Source organism: Sceloporus occidentalis, unplaced genomic scaffold, assembly GCF_023333645.1.
Source record: "Sceloporus occidentalis isolate IW3139 unplaced genomic scaffold, rSceOcc1.0.p SCAF_71, whole genome shotgun sequence".
Lineage (NCBI taxonomy): Eukaryota > Metazoa > Chordata > Lepidosauria > Squamata > Phrynosomatidae > Sceloporus > Sceloporus occidentalis.
In genome coordinates this window covers 1,653,208-1,670,381 of record NW_028317051.1, presented here as the reverse complement: position 1 = coordinate 1,670,381, position 17,174 = coordinate 1,653,208, and the positions used below count along the sequence as shown (strand labels likewise).

Below are 17,174 nucleotides of genomic sequence, written 5' to 3'. Positions count from 1 at the left end.
TGCTTGACTATCACATGCTTTGAAGTGCAAATGATGGCTGCAATGTCCCTTTAACCTGTAAGCTTGCCCTACCCCCTGGCCTTAAAAAGCCTTCTATGAAAACATTGAATTCCACCATTTGTTCTCGCAATACCACCAGAATTCTGGAAAAAAAACATCTCCCCACATTTGAGACCTTCACTTCATTGACTTCCCCAGATGACCACTTCTACAATCAAACTGCAGGCCTCACCTTCTGTATCCTTTCCTCTCAACCTACAAATAGATTACCAGCCTTAACACATTGATATTGTTACATTTATATAGTCAATTTTAATGCCATTGTTCATTTCCACCCTCCCCATAGTAACAGCGCAACAGAATCTACTGGCGCTATCACACATATAGTTAATAGACTAAAAACGGAGATATGCTTTTAAGCATGCTTGAATATTAAAAATATTTGTAGTTGACAGGCTTAGTGTGAAGCATTTTCATATCAAGGATTGAAAAGACGCGCCCTCCTTTGTTATAGAGGAAAAGGATGTTTCTCTCCGTTATACTGCCCACCAGCTACACAAATTAACGGAAGGAAATGTCCTGGAGTTAACTGATGTTCATACAAAAAAATCCACAATGTTCTAGGAATATTTTGAAATGAAGTATACTTTTAAATTTACCCACAAATTATTTTTTTGGGTGAAACTGCCCTTTTTTCTGGTGGATATTTGTCTGAAGAGAGTGGATAGAATGAAAACTGGAAGAAAAAAGGAAAACATGACTGCCTCCTTTGGAAATGATAAATGTTTTGTGTGCAGACACAGACCATTCAGAATTAGGCGGACATGAATGTCAAGACAATTTTAAATCCTCTCTGGACCATGCCTTTAGATGGCATTTAAATGCATATAAACAGACACTATTAGAAACGTGAATCTTTTAATGTATCCAATAGTATATAAAAGTTTACAGTCGTTTGTACATTTTATGTTTGATAGTTTATAATGGCAGAATCACAAAAATATTTGAAAATAGTTCAAATAAAAGGGTTATTTTTTGAGAAGTGTACCTAGGAGACAAGGTCCGTATTGGACATTTAATTCAAGCAACCCCTGCCTCTTGTCCGTTTTACTCTGGATACTCTTCAGCTCTGGGAGATTCAAACTTTTTTTTTTTTGTTTTGTTAAAGAAATGTAATCGCCCCCAAAATGTTTTCTTCTTTTAAACGAAAAATACAAGAACTAACAGAGGCTGCATTTGGTAGCAGGCATCTGTAAACACAAATCACAGAAGGAGGTTAGGGGTGGAATCTTTAAATGTACATTGCTATCAAAAAGGAAAACTACAATCATAAAACCTCTCCGGGACCATTGGAACTACAGAAGTCCTTGTCGTTTAAGATCTTCATATGTCTTTTTGTTTACAACGTTCCCACTGGAGTCTTCATATTCCTCCTGTTTACAAACAGAAAATAAATGAATATGTTTACATATAAACAGACACTGAACGCTGATGAAGCAGTTCAACAGTCTAGCCTCTATTCCCTGTTCAAAACACAAAATATTTATTCTTGACCAGGACATCAGTATGTCTACCCTGTGTAGTCTTGAACATTCCTGCCCCGCAACAGCTACTGAAAGACTTTTACACTGTCAGTTTTCTAGCCACTGGCCTTACTAGACCTACTTCTCCAAGAGAAACTTTCAGGTTCTAATTTTGTCTGTAGGTATGAAGTTTTTGTTTAAAGGAGACGAAGCTCTGCAATTGTTATTGAATAGTTCAGTAATTATGATGGACTTAAAAGGAAAAAAAAAAATCCATAATAGGCAGGGTTTGTCCAAATACATATAGTTTATAAACTTCTATTTTATTAAGGCATGTTATGTTGGTTTGTTAACAAAAACCAAAAGGAAATATATCAAAAAAATATTGAAACCCCCCCCCCCCAACTCTAAAGGTTTCCCCCACAGATGACATTTGAAAGTTGGGGGGTGCAGACCATCTGTGTCTTCTGAAGCGAATCACGTGTACGGAACTAGGAAATTTAAATGGGTATGCGGCCTTCAAGCGCAGCACCCAAATGCCGGTCTCGAAGGGGTTAAAATAGTGTTTTGCCACCAACTGCTTAGAGATCACTACAGATGCATAGAACACAACACGCACACCAGCAAAGCATAGCGCAAAAAACAGGGAGCTCTTTGCTCAAGAGGGATTTCGTACGGTTTGTAAAACCCCTCGGGTGTTAGGGATTCTGTAAATGACGGTGAAACCGCTGAAGTGACGTAGATACAGAGAGATTATTATTCCACACTTGCTTGTCTAAATGGTGTATGCAAAACATTACTCCATTATGAGTCAACAGAAAAATAACTAATACGAGCTTACCTCTGTATCGGGCTGCCATCTTTCGGTAGACTTCTGGAGCTTGAGTTTTGACCATACTAGAAAAGCAGAATAAAAAAAAAATGAAATAAGTATTTTTTTTGTTTATTTTTAATGATAAAACCTGTTTTTACAGAGTTGGTCACGTAAACGTCCAACACTGGGATAAGCAACAACCCTCTGAGCGACGTGTAAAAAAAAAAAAAAAAAATATCAAAATAGTGGAAAAATATATTTGATTAGGGGTATAATGCTGTACAGAATGATAGCTTGACAGAAGGCAAACACTATTATACATGGATGTTAACTTACAAGAAACAGCGTCCTCGATCTGCGTTACATTGGCAAAGTGGGCAGTGTTGGGAATCCCAAGACACCTCATACCATGAGCATGGCGCCATTCCTGGGGATGGAGAGAGATTAGATCAATTACTTCTGTACAACAATTGTTTGACCCTCTCATGTTAGGAAAACATAGTCACTAGGAAGACAGACATTCTTCCTTCCGACGCCAATGCCGGAAAACGTAGTTTTAAATCAGGACACCTGAATTGATAAACTTGGAGGGGATTTTCCATCAATTTGCCTAATTGTGTGAGGATACAGTAGGAAAATATATAAAAAGTGGGGGGGGGAGGATTCTAATTTTCGCTAGTTTTTACAAAATTTCTCATACTACATTTTTAGCTAATTATCTAACTATGGTATCAAAAGAAAGCTCTATCCCTCCTTGAAAAAACAATATATCGTTTACATGGGTACACTATTTGCAAGAAAGGAGAATAATGGCTGAACCGTTATACCGCAAAAATGGCAAAATTGCTCTGTGCTTTGAGGTAGCAAAAACCCCTGGGACTGAAGAGGTTAAAATACAGCATCAAGTAAATAGGGCCATACAATGCCTAGTTGCCAACTCCAACAATAATGTTAATTTTAATAGACAGACAAAAAGACAACAAGAAAACGATGTTATTGTAGAGAGGCCATGAAATGCGGTCAAGGACTGAAGAAGTCCAGCTCTGATAAACAACAGCACGTGACACCAACACAAAGCAGGAGGAGACCATTGCAGCTGAATGGATGGTAGCAGAAGCTCACCGCAAAGTGACGCTGGAAAGCCTTGGGCCCTCTGTATGTGTAATTTCCACAAATTTCACAGTTATAGTTGATATTCAGGCCATGCAGCTTGTATAACCAGTAAGGTATGGGCTGTAAAAGAAAGAGTGGCACTTTTAATGGTGCTGAAGAACCTCATGTAGGAATATAAACAATGCAGACATTTCCACAAATACAAGTTACATGCAAGAAATCCTTTGTAATATAGTTATATAGGCTGAAAAAAGACATGCGTCCATCAAGTTCAGCCTTTCCGATATCTGTTAATTTGTTGCTGTTGATCCAAAAGAAGGCAAGAAGCCCCAGTTTGGCTCTTTCCAATTTTGCACAAACCAGGGAAAAAAATTCCTTCTTGACCCCAAAATGGCAGTCAGATTTCTCCTTGGATCAATAAGCCGTTTCCCCATAATTAAAGATTATATCCCTGAATATTATGTTTTTCCAGGTATCCACCCAGTTGCAGTTTAAACGTCTGTACAGACTCTGATAAAACTACCTCTGCAGGCAGAGAATTCCACATCCTTATTGTCCTTACTGTAAAAAACCCTTTCCTCTGCTTTAGTCTAAATCTCCTTTCTTCCAGTCTGAACGCATGACCATGTGTCCTATGCATAGTCCTGTTTATCAACAGATTTCCACACAATGGTTTGTATTGGCCCCGAATATATTTATATAATACTATCATATCCCCTCTGAGGCGACGTTTTTCTAAACTAAACAGATTTAAATTTGTTAACCTTTCTTCATAACTATAGTGCTCCATTCCTTTTATTAATTTTTTAGCCCGCCTCTGCACCCTTTCTAGTGCTATGATATCCTTTAGAATAGGTGCCCAAAATTGCACAGCATATTCAAGGTGCGGCCTTACCATTGATTTAGAAAGAGGCAAAATTATATTTCTATCCCGCGAATTGATGCCCCTTTTTATACACGACAATACCTTACTGGCCTTAGCAACCGCAGACTGACATTGCACATTGTTGCCTAGTTTGTCTATAACAATTCCCAAATCCTTCTCATTTGTCGTTACCCCTAATTCACTACCGTTTAGGGTGTAGGTTGCTTGTGCATTTGCTACCCCGAAGTGCATAACTTTACATTTATCTACATTGAATTTCATTGAACTGCCATTTGTGTGCCCAGTCCCCCAGTCTATCTAGATCCCTCTGCAGCACAGTAATATCCTGCTCGCCCTGTATAACTTTACCTAGTTTAGTGTCATCTGCAAACACAGAAACATGACTTTCAACGCCTACTGGCAGGTCATTTATAAATATGTTGAATAAAATTGGCACCAGAACAGAACCCTGAGGGACACCACTTACCACTTTTGACCACCTTGAATATTTACCATTTATAACAACTCTCTGTTCTCTAGCTCTAAGCCAATGTTCTACCCAAGAACAAGAATTTGCATCTAGACCAATTTCCTTCACTAACCTATTGTGTGGAACCGTGTCAAACGCCTTGGCAAAATCCAAGTAGATTACATGTTCTTATTGAAACATGAATGTGAAAGCACAGTTTACAGTCCACATGTTATCATACTTGCAGCAGCTGTAGGTTCATGCTAGAGGACTGCATTGGAAGGCGGGTCCCGCGGGGAAAAAACTTGCGGGCGCGGGCGGTCTTGCTGGGGCTGCGGGCGGTCAGGCACTGTACCTGCGGGTCCCGGTAATCCCGCGCAGTCCCGCAAGGCTGTCTTCTCGCTGCTCCATAACAGTGTCTCCTACCTTGCTCCGCCCAGGAACAAGGCGGAGTCACATGATGTGACGTCACTTCCTGTGACTCCGCCTTGTTCCTGGGCAGAGCAAGAGAAGAGACGCTGTGAGGGAACAACTTGCGGGACTGCGCCGGAAATCAGGTAAGGAGGCGGGCGTGATTGGCCACAAATGTGGCGGGAGCGGAACACCCACATTGCGGAAGCGGGATTAAAAACAGCGGGAGCGGGATTAAAAAAGCAGTCCCGCGCAGGGCTCTAGTTCATGCTCACCTTGCCATCCCAACCAAGAGGAAGGTTCTTGGGATTGTAAATGATTTCATTCTCTTCATCGTCGCTCTCGCTTTCGCTAATCTGTTCTTCCTCCTCCTCTTCTCGCTCCTCCCCGGTTCGGGCCTGCTTGCGCTGCACATTTTCATGGGTCAGGTGCCTTTGTTCCTGCAACCAGGACAAACCAAGATAACACCACACACAAAAAAGGTATAGCTGGAGTCTAAAGGGGACCTGCAACTACAGTTAATCAAACTCGATTACAAAGTCTACCACCTCAAGCAGAGTAATTATGTTACACTTGGTTTATAAGTAAAGGTGGCAAAACTATTAAGCTAATATGGTTAACAGCAACAACTGAATCACAACCTAAATTTAAAAAGGGACAAAATATTCTCACGTTGATTCAGAGCTATAGTACCTCTGAAGCAGAGAAGACCTACTGCCAACAGGCAGGAAAATCATTGAATGTTTTGCCAACATTGGCTACAGGGGTCTCTCGGCTTAAGAAATGAAGAGGATTTATTCCCTAAAGCGGGAGCTTGTAGGAGACCTGAAGGTTCGACTGACAGATTTCCTAACGCATTATGAAGGGCCAATAGTGATAACTTACTGAAGCAAGAAGGTTTGCGCTGGCTATGTGTAGATCTAAACCGTCTGTGGGGAGGCCTTTAAGAAATTTGTCTAACTGAATTACAAACCTCATTTTGCAGGAGCAATACACCAGGTTACCACCTCATACTTCACTCCGGCTACGAAATAAACCTTTGCACTTGCAGCCCCTATTTAAAACATAAGTTTAGCAGCATTCTAAACTTACCCCTAGAGTTTCAACATATTCATATATCTGAGCTTCAAGAAACGCAATGTCCTTGTTCTTCTCTGTATCTCTGCGGAATAAAACGTCGGTGACGCACAACATTATTCATTTGCCTTATCTAATATTAAAGGAGATCTGACAAATTCTACCATTTACCGCTCTGTACAACAACAATAAACTGGGTTTACAGATAGATATATATAAAATAAAAACATCCTTCTGCACATACCATGATCTCATTCTTCCCCATTAAGCCATATCTTCCAATGGTAAATTCATAATTACTGTGCATTAGTGAGAGCGTTTGTAAACGTTGGTCAGGAGAAAGGAGACAACTTCCAGAAAGGAAATTGATCAGATTATGCTGGATGATACCCCCAAACCAATTACTTGGATCGTCAAAAGATATATAAACAAAATAAATATAAAACTGTTTTAATTAATTCAGTTACTCTAAAATGTAACAGCTATCCTATGACAGCGTCTAAGTTGGCCTGACAGCAATGATGTACAGTGACCAAAGGACAGAAATTAAAACCAGGACTGAACATTGTTTTAAGAAATAACAATTGAATTGAAACTGGAAGCACAGAAAATTAAATGTCTGGCACATACACACCATGAACAGAATTGTGAATCTCTTACCTTCTTGTGCCTTTTGCTTTGGGATTCTTTGCAAACAAAGAGGTCTCCAGGGATTCCAAAGATTTGCCTTTAGTGCTAAAAAGCCTCTGTGCTCTCTCTTCTAGGGTTCTATAATAAAAGAGGAAGGGAATCAGACAGTCCATGTGTTTTAAAAAAAAAAACATGTGAATTTCCATAAAAGCGCTCATAAAAATAGGACATTTTTGACACATATCCCTTAGATATAAGAGAGGTTCTTCTAAAGACTTGAAAAATAATCCCCTGTTGCATGCCGCAGATCCGGCAAAAATATTAGAGAAGGTAACGACTAAGGAGTAAAAGACTAAAAAGTCAAAGCAGAAAAGGGGAGACAAGGAAAAATGAAAGGCAAATGGAGAGTTATGTAAATGAGGATAAAGATCTAGCCGATTGCCTGAATACCTCTGTTTAGTTTTTACAGAGGAAGGTGAAGAGAAGGGACCTCAGCAGGAGAAGTTCCAGACAATTGGAAGTTGGCAATTGTAGTACGCCAGTTGTTGGGAAGTAAGTAAAAACAACGCTAAAAGAACGATAGTTAAATATCTGGATGTAAATGGCGTGCAAGATCACAAACAGGGAGACCTAAATTAATTGTGTGTCTGTGGAACTAATAGACTAGGGAGGAGCAGTACATATAACCTATCTGCATTTCAGTGAGGCACATGACACTCTCATGAAAGGATTAGTGACAGGAGACAAAGTTAATGGTGGAAATCCAGAGAAAAGCCTTGTCAAGTGGGGTAAGCGAGGGATCATTATTGAGATCTGTGCATTTTAATATTTATTTTTAGTGATATTACAGAATGTCTTAATGGTAAGGTATGCCTTTTTTGCAGATGATACAAGCGGTCTACAACATGGTAGACCTTCCTGGTGGAAGCGATTTAAGTTGATTAGAAAAGGTTGAGTGCGCGTCGGCTGCAGTTTAAAATATCGATAAATGTAAAATAATGCACTTGGGATGTAAAAAAAATCCCAAGGGAGAATAAAGCATTGGGGGCACTGTTCTCTCCATGACAACAGAAGAGGGAGACTCGGAAGTAATTATTTCCGAGGACTTAAAGGTAAGCAAGCAGGGTGCCGAATTATATCGCTAGAGATATTAGTAGCAGGAAGAGGTGGTTCTGCCACCTTGAGCATTGTGTACAGTTATTGAGACCCTCATCTCCAGAAGGATATTAACATATTGGAAAGCATTCAGAACATGGCTAATAAAATGGTAAATGTTTTGTAGGATAAATATTTATCGGGAAAGACTAAGGAATCTTAGTACGTACATCTTGGATGAATGGATAGACGGGGAGATGTGACAGAAACATTCAAACACAGAAAAGTGATTTTAACAAAGTACAGGAGGGGCATAAAAATGTTAGAAGAGACTATTGTTTAAAACTGGAGTGTAAGATGTCTAGATGTAATGTAAAAATGTTTTGTTACTGAGAGGGTGATAAATGTAACAGTCTTCCATCAGAAATGGTAGAAGCTCATAGAGAAAAGCAGCTTAAGCATGAGGCCTAAAGCTACCTCCGAATCTAAGACAAGTCTGACTAAGATCTGTGTCTCTAAATCAGGCAGACTAGATGGGATGAATGGTCTCTACCCGTCGTCAAACTGTTTGTATGTTTGCACGTAATGAGTGATGTGTCCTCTACTTAATTATAATGCACATTTCTGCTCTTGCAAAATAAGATTTTGATATTTTGTCCACTCTATTATATATATATATATATATATATATATATATATATATATATTTCTAGAACAGCTATATAACATTTTACTGAAGTAGATAAGTTTTAGCCTAAAGCGTAAACATAACTGCTCAAAATGTAGATGGATCTCATAATTCAAAGACAAACATATGTGATCGGGACAGACACCAGAACAGTCTACTTACCCTCCACATTTTAAACCCAAAGCCAACAAAGCAGACTTTAATCTGTCTAATCCAAGAGAGGCCAACTCCTACAATTAATGAAAAAAAAGTTTGTTTTTTTACTTCACAAGGACAGCAAGAACAAATCTAACACATCTAAAATAGTCAGCAGGAAAGTTACATCTCTCCATGATTATGCCAGTAGCTAACATTATTTGTTGGGCGCTACTCAACAACAGAAAGCAATATTATATATAATGTATATATGACTTATCTGGGTAGAAGGTTCCACAAATTTACACAACACCTCTAGAATAGTTGGAGATGAATTTGTAAATGCTACTTACCTCCCAAGAGGAAAAGGCAGAGAGGTCTAGATGAGCTCCAGAGTGAGTGAGAGCACTGCTAGTCTCTTTCTGGAAATGAGAACAGCTTACATCAACAACGATTACTTGTTATTGCAGAAACTCCTCTAGAATTGCTGCATGAGGTGAATTGTGAAGCAGCCATATATTAAAAATGACCGCTACTAGAATTATCAGTTCAATTAGACTCACAGCAATACTAATGTCAGGAAGGCTTCGCTCAAAAAACAAAACAAAAAACATGCAGCGTCAAATGTACGGCCTGCTCCCTTACTTACCGGCCAGCCTGGGAACGCACCAGCTTCCCACTTTTTCTCAAAATCTATCTGTATCTTGCCAAACAGCTCATTCTGATCCAACAGTGGCTTCACTCGATCAGTGTAATCTTGAAGATATTCTAGAAGCACCTCTAAGTACCTACAGGAGAAGCCAAAAAAAATGGTTATAGGTGAAATGTCCATCTTATTCTCAAACGATGTAATACCCAATTATTGATCTCAAATTTACTTCAAGAATGTTTTTTTTATATCATTGCAAGAGCAAAAATGGTCAACCCTAAATGGTTATTAGTTACTGTTACAAGGTTTTAGAGACTTGCATTAGTCAATGAGGAATGCATCCGTATTTCTTTTAAATTTTATTTAGCTGCAAATATCCTTGCCACTTTACGGTATAATAAGGAAGACATTACTTCATCTGGTTTGGCAGTAGGTAATGGAGGTCAAACCAGAGACTAGAACTGCCTTAAGCATTCCTTTATCTTCCAGTAACAGAAACATGTTTCAAAAAGTTCCATTACAAGAATTCTTAAAAGATAATAAGCAAACCAAATTCAAAGGATATTGCGTTATAAGCACAAGAGAAGCTGCATTTTTAAATTTCAACCTAGATTAGCATTTCAAGAGGAGATGGAATGTCAAACCATACAATTACAAATCAACCCTCTAGCTCCAGCCATATATTTCAAAGGGCCCTGTTTTGAAACTATCGGCTTGTTTTAATTAAACTGTCATGTCTACATACTGCAATAAAATAGTCTGGTTTCAAATCCCTACCGTTTGTATTCTGCATTTTTCCTCTCTTTCGGAATGTCAAAAAGTTGGTCAAACGATGACAAATACGTGATGTAGTCAATTTTCTGAAAAACAAAACATTTGACTAATATAAAATAATTCATGGACCCGGCAGGAGTTAGAATATACCAGGACATCCACTAACAGCAACAATCACGTGTATTGCTCGTTTAAAAAATGTTTTATGTATTTATTATCCACTTGAAGCAGCCAATCGGTGGCTGGAAAGCATGCAGTTCGAGGGGAGTGCTTTCAGAGTTTGGATGTTCAGAGTGCCAGCACTGGAGAAGACTAGCAGTAAGTATATATTGTATGTGTGTTTGGGTGCACAAATAGCAGCTAGGGGCAGGCAAAGGAACAAATGGATATAAGGGGATTTCTGATTCTTCAGTGGGAGCTGTGAGTTAAGAGCAATCCTTATGGAAAATTGCAGCAACAAAGTAATCTATCGCAGAGGTTACTAATTTTATTTGCTGTCATACATATTGTACCATTATAGTTCACTGGAATAATGTTTCGTATAAACACAACATTGTGTTAAGCATTGATTAGGTTACCTCTGATGATTTGAGATTAATGTACTTCAGGTAACAATCGTGTAGATCCAAATAACGTCCATAACCCTCTTCATCCGTGAACTCCACTAAATCTGTGGCACAGGAGTATAAGGTTTTAAAAAAAAAAAAAAAAATTACTACAACATCTAGTAATATAGTCCTGAAATAAGCCTGGTTAGGATGACACCTATAGGTTTTAATGTTCTCAGAGATTGTCCTACATACCCCAGATGGTTGCACACCATTTGCCTTACAGAAATGTTTTCCATTACAGAAAAGCACAGTGGCTATATACAAGTACTGACTGAAAGGCATAGCATATGTAAGTAAAATATTCCTCTATAGTCTGATGGCATATTACTGCAGGTTTAAAGGGTCATCAAAGCATTCTACCATCTATACACCAATAGCTATGGGCAATGGGTGGCATTTGTCTTTTTACACTAGACTTACTTTGCGCCTCCTCGCTTGGGTTTTCTTTGGACTTTAGAAGCTCGTCAAATTCAACAGACATGGGTACGCAGATCTTTGGAAACAAGGAAAGATGTACAATGATTCTGGCAACACAGCAAGTAGGGGATGGCTTTTAGCCATATATTTCAATAATAAAAAAAAAAAAAAATCGCCTTGCTAACTCACCTCGTTTGGATGTTTTCTGTGAAATTCTTTAATCAGTTTCAACCTGTTGTAAAATTCACCAAATTCATTTGGTCCTGAAATTGCATTCAGCTCTTCTTTACGCAATCTATGGGGGGGGGGGGGGAATAAAAAAATTAAACATTTTTAATAAGGAAGAATAATTAAGAGGTATCTGAGAAATTTTGATGGCCTCTCCCATCATTTATACATAAGTGGGTACAGATAAATTGCTTATTTCAAACTACATAGGTTTACTTGTAGAAAATACTGGCAGAAGCCAGATTTGGGAAGAAAAATATTTGCTTTAAGGACCCCAAATCTGAATACATCCTAGGAGCCAGGCATTCTAGAAATGGTGCTGCCGAGCCACATATTTCTTATTATGGACTACCGAACTTGAGTTATCAAAATACTGCAGAGTCTAGAAACCATTGCCCCCATCTGCTTAAATTGGTTGCCGTCTGTATAACTCTAGAATAGACAGAATCTGTCGGTGCTCTACGTAATAATAAAAAATGTATAGCCATGGCAAAGAACAATCTTGCATATATATTTTACATAACATTCTTACCCATCTTTATCTTCATATAAATCCCTTAGATTTGCGCTTACATCCATGTATCGCTGAAAGAAAATAAAAGCATTAATATGTTTTTTAATTGGTTTAAAAACACATGAAATAAATTATAAAATGGAACTTACATCTTGCATTGTTCTTGCCCTGTGATCAGAGTTTATCTGCTCCCTTAACTAAAACAAGAAACAAATGTTAGGAAACAAACATTACACGTCCAAGCCATACAAAGAACACATAATACACCAAAGCAGGGGCATCCAACCTGCGGCCCTCCAGCTGCTGCAGGACTACATCTCCCATAATGCTCTTTCAGCTAGGACGCCCCTGCACTAAGGAATAAAGACGCATAACTATCCTCTATGGGGTAAAAGACTAACATTTACAATGAAAAGGAGAAATATATACTTGGCAGTAGGACCTCATCCCTCAAGGACAGCAATATATAAAACAGAATCGATCAATATGTTAGCATATCACAAACACAATACTAACCGTAATCCTGAAAGAAAAAAGCTTAAGAACCAAAAGCTTACGTGACCACGTGATGTCCCAATAATAGGTATGACCTTTGACAAAAACACTCCAACATATCCCATAAAATGTTTTTGGATGCAAGGACATGTATCGCCTCTTGAAGGGACATAAATCAACGTACATTTAAGCTTAAAAGGCCCAGATATATAAAGTATGCTGGCAGGGCAACCACAAAAAGATTACTTCTATAGAGTGGGGACCAGTAGAGAAAGAGTGTAGACTGTATTATATATTGGTGAAAATACCGTATCTGAAAATGCCAAACAGAAACACACTTTCAGGTGGGCTTTAGGGCCTATCACAAACTTTACACCCACACCATAATCAGTTTTTAGCTGATCAAAACATTTCTTGAAGACAATACAGCAAGGTTATATATATATATATATATATATATATATATATATATATATATATATATATATATACACACATACATACCCACACACACTGTATTATGTCTGAGCTAGTAAAAATAAGTGACCTGGGTTCCACAGGTTACACCTGCGAGGTTCCTTTAGTGCTTTAGCTGCTGACCTGCATGGTGAAATCGAGCATGAGCACAGCACATACATACCTGCACTTCAACTGCATGCATATTAAAAAACGCAACGTGTAAAAAAATATGGTCAAGCAGCACAATGAGCATGCACTCAATGATACCAACCACTCCAAGAACTTCATCATCACTTCATGATATTAACAGGTCTATATAAAACATACGCCTCTGAGGACAATATAAATCATACGCCTCTGAGGACAATATAAATCCTCCTCTGACTTTATAAACTAATCCTGCACCTCCCATTGCTACACGCTACTCCAGCCCGTTCCCCGCCTTCTTGCCGCCTGTGATATAGTCCCAGCCGCCAGGCCTCATCCCGACCTCCTCGTCCGCCGCACACTACCAGCCCTGCTCACCGTGGTTTTCTTTCCCATCATTTCTTTGGTCATAACATCCATGAGCCGCTCCTTTTCCTCATGATACCGCCGCTGTTGCTCCAGTATAGTCTCCATCTTGCCAAACGCACAAACCGGAAGAAGTACCTGTGCGCGTGAAATCCTTTCCCATGCGTTCTACTAAAGGAAATGAACGTTCCGGCGACGGCAGAAAAAAACGAAAAGTTCCGAAGCTCCTGGAAACAAGGAAGGAAGGGAGGAAGGAAAAGACAGCAACTCGCCAGCAATTTCACACATTACATACAAAAATAAACTGCGTGTAAACACGACCAAGCGGCAATATTTTTTTTTAACTGACGGCGTTATTTCTGACTTTAAACAGAGTCTTCTTTATTTTTACCTCTATTTTTACCAAGTATCCCTGCTTAGGAGACACAGTCATTTCTTAGCACCCCTCCATGCCTCTCCTATGAGCTCTAGGATAATGTTTGTTGTGTACAACTCCATCACATTGTTCTACTGCTCTAAAAGCCAAAATAATGTTTGTAGAAACAGCATAAAATGGATTTATAAATTACCCCCTTCATGGTTTCACCCCTTCCTCGTGTCCAGAGCTTTTATTTTGCCATTTTTAGCTTATATTTGTTCAAGCATGATTCCCCGTTTCCATTTAATATCATTTTTTTTAAGACAGATGAGGTTTTCTACTACTTCTACCACTTCACAGCAGTGGCGTCTCCAGGTTTCATATTTAGGGGGGGCACATGGGGGGCCAGGGACCAAAGTAGGGGGGCCAATTATAAAACGGTACATATACACTATATATATATATATATATATATATATATATATATATATATATATATATATATATACACACACACACGTTAGACGTGCATTTTTAACTACATAATATGCACTTATCTCTTTGAAGTAAAGACTGTGATTAAAATATGATTTCAAAATAACAGCTAAAGTGACAGTTATTTTTCATTCTTTAATATTAGCCCCTGCTGACAATATATATAAATATTAGACCCTGCTGCAGATATATAGAAATATTACACCCTGCTTCCGATATATATTAATATTAACCCCTGCTGCGGATATATTAATATTAGCCCCTGCTGCGGATACATACTTATATTATACCCTGCTGCCGATATACATAGAAATTATACCCTGCTGCCAACATATATTAATATTAGCCCCTACTGCCGATATATAGTATTAGTCCCTGCAGCCAATATATATAAATATTAGCCCCTGCAGCCAATATTTATTGATAATAGGCCCTGCAGCCAATATATATTAATATTAGCCCCTGCTGCCGATATATATAAAACATTAGTCCCAGCTTCCGATATATATTAATATTAGCCCCTGCAGCCAATATATATTAATATTAGACCCTGCTGCCAATATATTTGCCACACTGACTGCAGATCAGGGGAAGACAGTGAGAGTCAGTCCTGCACCGTGACATTGAGAGGTCCTCTCCCCTGTAATCATCCCCAGAGTCCCTTTGTCCCCTCATTCACTAAACCATAGCGCTCTTTTACTTACACCCTGTAGTTCAGGTATAGATCAAATAAACAACACATGGAAACAGCACATGGAACTGAATGAGATAAAAAAACAACAACTTGTATTTGCAGGTATACATAAATAATGTATGGAAACATAGCATTGCAGGTATAAACCAACAGAACACACAAACCCAGCATTGCAGGTATATATCAACTGGAAATCACATGTACACTCAGCACTGAAGGTTTAGATCAAATAATCAACACATGGAAACAGCACTCCAGGTATTGATCAACTGAATAAGACATGCAAATCCTATATTTGCAGGTAAACATTAATAATGTATGGAAATATAGGCGATACAGATGAACAGAATGACACAAAACCCAGCTTTGCAGATATAAATCAATTGGAAATTACATATAAACTCTGCATTAAAGGTATAGATAAAACCCCCTAAATTACAGGCATAGATCACTGGTCACAAAGTGACCCCAAAGCCAACCCTGGTGTCCACACTGCCCACATAGAACCTGACCAGCACCTAAGTTACACATTATGTCAACTTTGTCCCCAAACAGCTGAACGTACGCCGTTTTTGTCCCATAAAGACCTCTCCCTCCCAATCTATCCTATCTACCCCCTCTCCCTCCCAATCTATCCTATCTACCCCCTCTCCCTCCCTATCTACCACATCTGCCTCTCTATCTACCACATCTGCCTCCCAACCTATCCTATGTACCCCTCTCTCCCTCCCAATCTATCCTATCTACCCCCTCTCCCTCCCAATCAATCCTAACTATCCCCTCTCCCTCCCAATGTATCCCATCCACCCCCATCTCCCTCCCAATCTATCCCATCTACCCCCCTCTCCCTCCCAATCTATCCCATCTACCCCCCTCTCCCTCCCAATCTATCCCATCTACCCCCCTCTCCCTCCCAATCTATCCCATCTACCCCCCTCTCCCTCCCAATCTATCCTTATCTACCCCCTCTCCCTCCCAATCTATCCTTATCTACCCCCTCTCCCTCCCAATCTATCCTTATCTACCCCTTCTCACTTCCTATCTACCTCTTCTGACTCTCTAACCCCCTCCTAACTTTCTAACCCCCCCTTTGAAGTTCACTTACCTTGGGCTTGTCCAGCGGTGAGATCGTGAGGTCTCTGTATCCCTGGTTCTGCCGGCTTCACTGCTGGGCGCCGGATATGACGACATATACCGGCGCTCGGCTTGAAATGCCGGCACTGTGAACCAGGAAGAGGCCTCTCGGTCGCGGAGAAGAGTGAGAGGCGCCGAACGGTTGCTGAGAACTTATTCCTCAGCAACCGCTCGGCGCCTCTCACTCTCTCCTCCGGGTCTATTAAAAAAAAAAAAAAAAAAGACGGCGTTTCGATTGGGGGGGCACACCGGGGGGCACAGCATGATGTAGGGGGGGCCATGGCCCCCTCTGGCCCCCCCCTGCCGACGCCACTGCTTCACAGTCATTATGAATAATAAGTAAATAGCAATACACATTAAAAAAAAAAAAAAATTTGCAATTTTAATTTAGATTTCTTTCACAAATTAGGTCCCACTAATAAAAAAACTGTTAGCAATCACACTCCTATCATGCCAAGTCAGCCAGTGCATGCTGAAACCTGGCTAGCTGACCCCTTGTGTATTGATGCTGCCAGCAGTATGGGCTCTGCACATACAGCCACCCTGTACCAGCATGTACTGGCTGACTTGGCATGATAGGAGTGTGATTGCAAGTAGCAATCACAGTGCCATCATGCCTAGGTTCCAGCATTTACTGGTTGCCTGGGTATAAAAGGAGTGTGATTGCTGTTAGCAATCGCACTCGTATCATGCCAAGTCATATTGTTGAATTTTTTTGGTGTGTTACTTACTTTTAATAAAAGTGTGGTTAACACACCAAAATTGGACAAAAAAATACAATAACAATATTAATTTATATATGATTGTTGACAGCAATCACACTCCCAGCCAACCAGTACATGCTGGAATCTGGGTATGCCTGAGATTGCTGTTAACAATCACAATATGTATATATATATATATGTGTATGTATATATATATATATATATATATATGTATATAGGTATATATATATATATATTTACATTGTTATTACATTTTTTGTACAATTTTGGTGTGTAACTTACTTTTAT

At 39.3% G+C, this 17,174-nt stretch overlaps 1 protein-coding gene across 2 annotated transcripts; it reads right to left on the bottom strand.

The window, feature by feature from the left end:
• Nucleotides 1-1,355: 1,355 nt before the first annotated feature.
• LOC149286259 (splicing factor 3A subunit 3-like) lies at nt 1,356-13,588 on the bottom strand. 2 transcript variants are annotated; one of them, XM_089494287.1, is made up of 17 exons: nt 13,493-13,588; nt 12,163-12,210; nt 12,032-12,084; nt 11,461-11,566; nt 11,275-11,347; nt 10,822-10,913; nt 10,247-10,329; nt 9,470-9,608; nt 9,174-9,242; nt 8,848-8,915; nt 6,933-7,040; nt 6,288-6,357; nt 5,471-5,635; nt 3,460-3,570; nt 2,674-2,764; nt 2,365-2,420; nt 1,356-1,433 (listed from the first exon to the last, which is right to left on the bottom strand). In XM_089494287.1, exons 1-17 carry the CDS (start codon nt 13,586-13,588, stop codon nt 1,356-1,358), a joined length of 1,506 nt encoding a protein of 501 aa, XP_089350413.1. The 2 variants fall into 2 exon arrangements, with proteins under 2 accessions (XP_089350413.1, XP_089350414.1); XM_089494288.1 differs by lacking the exons at nt 11,461-11,566; nt 12,032-12,084.
• Between the last annotated feature and the right edge of the window lie 3,586 nt (nt 13,589-17,174).